Source organism: Halyomorpha halys, unplaced genomic scaffold (assembly GCF_000696795.3).
Source record: "Halyomorpha halys isolate HHAL.00 unplaced genomic scaffold, Hhal_1.1 Scaffold322.1, whole genome shotgun sequence".
NCBI classification, from domain to species: domain Eukaryota; kingdom Metazoa; phylum Arthropoda; class Insecta; order Hemiptera; family Pentatomidae; genus Halyomorpha; species Halyomorpha halys.
In genome coordinates, this window is record NW_027104705.1 from 105,125 (window position 1) to 113,670 (window position 8,546).

The 8,546-nt window shown below is 32.1% G+C and overlaps 1 protein-coding gene across 3 annotated transcripts in view; it reads right to left on the bottom strand.

Moving 5' to 3' along the window:
• Positions 1 to 368: 368 nt before the first annotated feature.
• Caf1-55 (chromatin assembly factor 1 p55 subunit) overlaps positions 369 to 8,546 on the bottom strand; it is a 15,456-nt gene continuing 7,278 nt past the window's right edge. The window contains exons 4-9 of one of the 3 annotated variants that reach the window (XM_014421485.3): positions 7,667 to 7,844; positions 7,391 to 7,585; positions 3,897 to 3,974; positions 3,642 to 3,776; positions 2,122 to 2,220; positions 369 to 778 (exon numbers count right to left, since the gene is read on the bottom strand). In XM_014421485.3, the coding sequence (XP_014276971.1) occupies positions 692 to 778; positions 2,122 to 2,220; positions 3,642 to 3,776; positions 3,897 to 3,974; positions 7,391 to 7,585; positions 7,667 to 7,844 (772 nt within the window). In that variant the 3' untranslated portion in view covers positions 369 to 691. The remainder of the gene's footprint in view (positions 779 to 2,121; positions 2,221 to 3,641; positions 3,777 to 3,896; positions 3,975 to 7,390; positions 7,586 to 7,666; positions 7,845 to 8,546) is intronic. The other 2 variants (XM_014421487.3, XM_067053574.1) reach the window with 2 other exon arrangements.

An 8,546-nucleotide genomic window follows, 5' to 3' on the forward strand; every position in this document is an offset into this window, starting at 1 on the left:
TATATATATATATAAAATTAAACCAGTAAAATTCCTGTTTTCTTTAGTTATAGATGTAAATTATTAGGAAGTTAAATCAAATATTTTTTTTTTCTGCCCAGCCAGATTCGATCTCAGGTCCTTGGAGTTAGTAGCCACACGCCTTATCCCATGGCTACCCACGCTCCCTTAACATGATTAGAAAATGGGACCGTCCCTCATCCCAGTTCTAAATCCGCGGTTGCGAGAAAAAGCAGAAAATAGTAATAACAGTTTTACAAATTAATATAAGGGAAGGGTGATGATTATAAAAAACAAAAACAGTTATTCTTTAACCTTAACATTTATTAAGAATATAAGTAACTACTACAAACGTTTTTCAACATGAAAAGAAATATATAAATTAATGGGCCAATCAACCATTTATTCTAAAAAAAATTTCTTTTTAAAAAAGTCCATTTTTTTAGGAACATTAAAAATTTTTTTAGCCCGAACAGATAACAATTTTATGGAATAAAAAAAAAAAAGAAGAAAAAAGGGATATTTTTGTACAAATATTTTTAACAACAAACAGTCCTTAAAACAAGCAATGGAACAAACCCATTTCTATTTTTTGTTTTTGTTTTCTTTTCGTAATAAATAGTAGAAAAAGGACCGTATTTTCTAGAAAGTCAGGAAATCAATTTAAAAAACAATTTTACAGGTACGTGTTCTACGATGCAGCGCCTGGTGCATCTAGATCAGATGCAGGTGTATCGGGTTCTTCATCGTTGTATATATTTTCCGCCATCTGCCAGACCTATAACAAATAATAATTGTTAAAAATATTTCATAAGGCCCCTAAGTAACCTTTATGTTTTATTAATTTTATTGAAAATTAATTAAATTACTATAAATCTATTTTTATTTATCATATTGTAAACTTAAAAGAACTTTGTTAAGAAGAACAAGAACTATTTTTATTGTTAAAGTAAGACAGAGAAACATAAACATACGAAGGTCATAAATTCCAAGAATTCAGACAGCTTGACACTGCCCAGAGAGCATAATATATTTTGACTTACGTGTTACACTGGTCACCGAATGCAACGAGTGGACTCATTACAATTATCTTAGTTTGGATATAAACCTAATTATGATTCCTCCGTTAGAGACATGGAAACTCAGTCTTTCCATTAATGTTAAGGCAACAAACTAAATTCTAAATCTGTCTTTATCTGTAGCTACTTTGAATTAACAAATATTGTCAATAATTATCCATGTTCTTTTAATTCTCCTGGACGTGAGTTTTTAGTCCTTAAAATAATTGTTGTTTATACGAAGGTATGTAGATGAGCATAGTACAAGTGTATCTACTACGTATGTAGTAGTAGATACATACGTAGGTATGAATATCAATATTTCAGTACGAGAAGTTCTCTGCGAGCTATTGATAGATTACCAAAAAGAAAATCATATTATTTTTTCATGATAAATTTTCCTGGCCCAAAAAAAACAAAACAAAAAAAAAACATGGAAATAAAATTATCAGTCTTACTGTGCATTTTTTCATATTTACAAACAAATAGTACAACACATAAAATTATATTATGATAAAAAAATAAAATTACATTTTAAGTAAGTAAAAATCTATCTTGAACAAGTGTTGAATTTTTTAGATACCGTATGTACAGAATGCTGCTATCAAAAGTTTGGTCTGGGAATTTATTATAGTTTTGAACATATATTTTACTTATCTACCCTTACCTCGCTGGAGTGCACCTTATACTGAAACACTGTGTATAAACATAGTACGCATCACAACCCTTCTCACCCCCTTAGACTATGTCTATTAAAGTTGATCGCAACACAAAGTAGATCTTATAAACAAAAAAGTCGGCCACTCCTGTCCTATAGTGAACCAGTATAAAAAATCGAAGTACAAACACATTATTCAAAACTTTTAAATTTGTGTATTGTACATTCTAAAAAAATTTAAATTGTTTATTAAATTTGAAATTATTTTCCTAAAAAGGTATGAAATGAAACTACAGAATTCATTGAGAATTGTTTGAAAAAACAAAAAAAAAACAAAAAACCTAACAACAACTTCTAATACAAACAAATTCTATTCTTATACGAGTTATAATGATAATTGTTTACCTGCATAATATTGTCTTCTGATACAGAACAGATCACCCAGGGCTCGTTAGGGTTCCATGAGAAATCTGATATTTTAGCAGTGTGGCCTCCATGAATAAACTGAAATGAATATCAATAAAATTTATTTAAGATAAACTTTAGAATTGAATTACAATTAAAAAAATAAGAAAGAAAGTGAATTAGAATATCTGTCCGGTTAGAACCACTGGTTAATGGATCATGGATTAGAGCCAATGATTCAATCAGTTAAAAATAATGACATAAGAAACACTAAGCTAACTATAATTTGATTAAGTATATAAAAAAAGATTTCTAATAAGAATATACCCTAAAAGTAATTAATATAATTACACACACACACACACACACACACACACACACACATTATTTGACGCGAAACAGCCCTAGGACTACGCAACTATGACTCAGGTTTCTTTTTTAAATTTCTTCCTCTCTGCCCATCTCTGCTTGAGGACTTCACTGAACTTCTTCTTCCTTTCTTCCATCCAAGTCCTCCTAGACAGGAGTTTTTTACTGTCCACCACAAGCACCGCATGTTTCAGGAATTTCCGGTACTCTGTTCTATTTCACACACATCCTGTGTAATCCCTAGCCTCTGCATTTCCTTTTTGATTTGTAACGTGCATCCGTGATTGAATTTATATCCTATAATCCAACAGAAAATCTTGGTCAATTTCTCCTCGGCCATCCTTTGCAATTGTCCATAAAACCTAAGTCTTCTTGCCCGCATTTCTGTTTCCAAACAGAGGTTTCACTGTAAATTTCTCTGTTGGATTTCAGTCTGTATCCTTCTATTGTTATTTTGGGCCCATGGATTCTTCTAAGAATCCTTCTTTCTATTTTCAGCAGTTCCTCCCGACTGGGAAAGAACATAGTCTCTGTTCCATACAGTATAACTGGTTTTATCACTAACACAGTAGTGTCTGGGATTCATTTTTTATTATAAATGCTACTCGTTAAATAGCATAAATTTTCCAAATTTTTAACCCAGTATTCCATGCTTTCTTTCTCTGACTAATTTCTGCTGATTATTTTGCCCAAGTCTTTAAAGCTTTTAACCACCTGGATTTTACCGAATTCTGTTTTTATTCCTTTCTTACCAAAGATGGGTTTTGTGGTCATAAATTATGTATATATATATACACACACACATACATAAATACTTATAAAAATACTAAGAGTACATTTTTTAATAATTACCAAAAGTCGTAATAAAATATATTCTATTGCTATTTAAATTATAATAGCATACTAAGGAGGAGCTTCTTGGAAACTAAAAAATGTTGGGAGTTCCCATTTGTGTATGTTCTGAAATAATTTAGAGTTAATAGATCTAACCTTATCTACATCTAACATAACCTGGCCAATCAATGGCAAATTAACTCAAATTATATTTCAATAATTTAAATTTTTATAAATCAATATAAACACCACTGTAGTGTTTTTCTACACAATGAGGCTGATATAAATTAAAAAAAAAAAAAATTTAAATGACTTACAAGTAACTCGGGTGGTCCATCTTCGGCATCCTCCGCAGACTGTTCTTCTCCAATTTTGCTCAAGTCCCATACATGAAGCCTCCTATCGGTTCCGCTTGAAGCTAAGATTGTTTCATTATGAGGAGACCATTGAACCTAATTTGAAAAGAAACAAAAAGAAAAAGATAATATTCAGTTCTAAGGGAAAATCTCACACACAGAATTATATTAGAGAAGTGCATTACTAATTATTAAATTGTAATATGGAAAAGTTACCTGGAAAATTTCATCTTTGTGCGATTCAAATGAGTGCAGCTTGAGTTTCAAATTTCTTAAATCCCAAAGTGCAACCGTCTGAGAAAAAAAACAAACAAATTAAAACCAATGATAAAAATATTTGGTGAGGTGGTAGATAATTTGAAAAATCGATCTCAATAAGTTCAATTAACTAAAATGATAATTATAAATTATAGTCTATCAAGGAGGTCAATAATATTTTAAAATTAAAAATTTGTGTATTGAAGAAGAAATTAGGCAATTTTTAAAATTTATTTAAACTTATTAAATGTAGATTTCTTCTAGTGGTAAAAAGAAGAAGGAAATTAAATAAGATAACAAATTTAAAAGCAATGCCATAAAATATCATTCATAAGGCTATTCACTAATTAACACAGCAGAAGTGTCCTCGAAGAGGTGTCCCGTGAGCATTTCTCTCATTGTAGATGATTTGGACTATTTTCTTCATGTAATAGGATGTGACGATGACAAAAATATTTACAATTCCTTTTAATGCAATTTGAAATTGAAATAGTAAATTTTAGCTCTTTTATCAGGAGCTGAAAAATCCAAATTTCGTAAAAGATTTAAGATCTTCTAGCCTCGGCTCATGATTTAAAAAAAAAAAAGAAAGGTAAGTGTCCAAAAGCAAAATGTTCAAGTGAGAATAAAACGATGTCAAGTTAGGAGTAAACTGGTGAGAGAAACTATCAGACATACTGTAGCAAGGAGGTCAGAGCAAAACTGAATTGAGTATAGGTAGGGAGGTACAAGAGGTATTAACATAAACAGGTAGCAATAACAACATCAAAGGGTTAACGGAAGGTTGATGGAAGTATAAACAAAACAGATGAAAAATATAGACGTTTACTTCTCAATATAAACAAAATGCTCAGCGCTATACCTCTCCTCGGTTAAGGGACTCATACATAGTCAGTCGGAATCACATGAAGAACAACCATTGATCATGTAGGGGAAAGTATCATGTAATTAAGTAAAGGTCAGGAATTAAGGGACACAAACATGGTCAGTTGGAAAGACATTAAAAATTAGCAATGAAAAAATGACAATGATCGTTTTGAAGTAAGGTATTATGCCTACACGATCAATGTAATATATGATGTACAAACCACCAAAATTATGAAATCCAATTATTGAAAATTTGAAGAGCTTTCAAATGCTTTGTTTCACTTTAATCTTGTAGGGAAATATCAAAATCATGGCTAATTAAGCTTTGTTTTTATTACTAATCGAAAAAAGATCATTTCGATTTAAAATTTCATTTAAAAGTAAGCGTCAAACTGATACTGTAGGGAATTTTCATGATTTAAGAAGTGAAGGGTGCATGTGAATGTGCTTCGTTTACACCGTTTCACTTTATTCTTGCAGGAAAATATCAAAATGATGGCCAAATAAGCTCTATTTTTATTATGAATCGAAAGAGATATTGAACAAGAACCTTACTATTCAATATTTACGAGTAAGTATATGGCCTCATCATTCAAGACGTCAGTTTTTGAATAACAACTATTTCAGAGAACACTCTTGAATGAATGACTTTAAGAATTTAGAGGTAACGTTTTTATAAAAACACTCAAATTCGAAAATTTTCCATCTTAACAATACTTTTCCTTACTATATATTCTGTATATGGTCATTATCTGAAAATGTGTATATCATACGTGTATGAAGTATGCCCTCAACTTAAATTGCCGGACACACTTCATTTTTGGTTTGCTGGTTGGTTAAAGTGGACTGTATAAATGAAAAATGAACATGGGTAAATGAAAAATAAAATTCTATTGTTAAGTTACAGATGGTGTAGTGGGTGGCCGAAAGAAAACATTTGTGATTAAATGGTTAGTAAAATTTTGAATGATAGGGCTATGGAAATTGTAGATATGAAGTTGAGGTGGTTGATGATGATGATAAGTGGTGGTGCATGTTAATTATTGGTAGGTGGACTTACATGTGGTTCTTTCTTCCCTCTGCATCTTTAAGCCTCCCTCCGCTCTACTACTGGGAACAACTCCAAGAGTTTTACTCACTCATGGTGGATTCCTGATGAGAGACAACGAAAATGATGTACTGCTTCTCAAGACAAGATGGCTCTCACTCACTTTTCGGCTTGCTTCACTTGCTACCAAGCGTTGGAGGAGGCAAGCTTTTGATGCTGGCCACATGGGCGCTACTGGTCCAAAGCCTTTCTGATTCACCTTTCTGTTGCCGTAGGTTACCGGAACAATACGTCTGATCCATTTTCAACCTCTCGTGTGAGTGCAGTTCATTAGAAAATAATAACTATTCCACTCTTTTTTTTCTACTCTAGAGACCATATTTTACCTCTATAATTGATTTATAATTAATAAAATAAAAAATTAGAAAATATCGTTTTATCACTCCCTCACCATGTCCAACCTCCTAGAAACTTTGAAAATTCATTTTCGATCTACAATCGATTGTTTTTCCAATTCACTAACTGATTTAGTCAGTTATTACATGAGGATTCCATTGAAAATATGCCTCATTATTTATTGTAGTCAGACAAAAAAAAATTATACAAACTGTATATGTATCCAACATTTTTCCTTCATTCTCTTATTTCAATTTTTTATTTAAACCATAATTAAAGGTACTCCTGCTTCGTGTAGGAGGTACCTTAGTGAAAGTACTATGCCACTAAGGAGGTATGGACTTTTACAGCTTAACATAATGACTTTTTTTGTTTTTAAATATTTATTTATTACTACTTACAACTGTATTGGAGTGTTACAGGCGTGTAGAGAAACTACCCATTGGCAGCACTCTAATGACGTTTTACATTAGCAGGTCTTGTGGCCATCTTCTTTTCAGGCGCCTCAGAGGATTGTCAGGAATGGAAGAGGATGCAAGATTAGAAACTAGGGGGTTTTAGTGGTTAGGGAGTTTATAATGGAAAGGGTGATATCTGGTTCGGGCTAGATCGGTTACATAGGGAACATTAAGGTCTTTATGTATGATTTTATTTGTGACAAAGTAAGGAGCATTTAGGATTTTGGATTGTAAGGATTGAATACGAGAGGAATTCGAAGGTTTAGTGGAGCCCCAAAGCTCAACTCCATATGTCCAGATTGCCCTTATTACAGTTTTTTGTAATGTGTTGGAAGTTTAGACAGTTTGTCTAGTAAGTGCTGTAATAGTCGAAATCGACGTGCAGTTTCCTGTATTTTCAGTCTTGTGTGAGGATTCTAGGTTAATCATTTGTCCAAATGTAGTCCAAGGTAGCGGATCTGTTCGACAGGGGTAAGAGTAACATTATTAAATGAAACTGTAGGGCAGTCTGTGACTTCTTAAGATGCACAGATTTTAGGAATGAAATCTGTGCATCTTCAGATAATGATCCAAATGCGTAAGTGGTAAAAAATTATTGAGGCATTATCTGGAACACTGTTATTTATAGTTTTCTTTTTTCTCCTGGAAAGTAATAAACGATAAAGTTAAGAAATAATTATTACCTTATCGGCACTACCAGTAGCTAGAATGAATTCAGAATATGGATTAAAAGAGAGGCAGTTGACTTCGGCTGTGTGTGCATCTACGGTATGCGATGGCTTGCTCGTATTATTAGATCTCGTATCCCAAATCATTAGTTTTTGATCATCGGCCACTGAACCGAAGAGTGACTCATGCAATAGGTGCCACGCGACATCCTAAAAAAAAATTGTATTAAGTTGTCGCCTTAAATTGATAATGCTAGGTCTCATCACTAAGAAATAATATAAGGAAATTACTTCGACTACAGCAGTGTGCCCGGTGAAAATAGTTTTTGCATCGATAATGCGATTCTCTTTCGGAGTCGCATTAATATCCCAAAGACAGATTGTGTGGTCGTCGGATGCAGAGAGAAGATATCCATTGAGGTTTGGGTTCCATGAGAGTCCATACCCTTCTTTCTGGTGGCCTCGCAATCTAATATGACAAAGCATACATATAAATACATAATTTAAACTAAAAATAAATGATGAATTAATAGTTGGCCATGGATTTATATAATGAGAAGATGGTTGGGGTGTGGTCAGTGAAGACAGGCTTGAAATTCTGGTCGAAACGTTGGGACTAATAAATAAGCGACATTAATAAACTGGAAGATCGCTCATTGATTGTGTGTAATAATAAAAAGAAGATTGTCTGGGTATTGTCAAAGAAAAACTCTAATAGTGATTAAACTAATTTTATTGAGCCAATATTTCGCTTCACGTTGCAGGGCTTCATCAGAGCTAAAAAATACACCAACACTTAAATGATGTAAATATAAATGAACAAAGTAAATGAAAAATTAAAAAGATGTACAATGAAATATAAAAATTAAATAAGAATTATACAAGGTTATAGACAATTAATAAAAGCTGAAATAATAACAGATAAAAGGAAGAAATATAAAATACAGTACAAACTAAGAGATGGAAAAAGGGGAATAAGAATATAATCAAGAATAGAGGAAGATAATGAACAAAACAGAAAACGAACTTTTCAGACTCGAAGTCATAGTGAAAGTGAACTGTTGACAGGATGTTATAGAGAAGTAGTGGTGATTGACGGTTAAAGTATTTTACATTTGAAAATAATTTTAAAGTAAACAGTATAGAAAATTAAAGGAAATAATAAAATAAT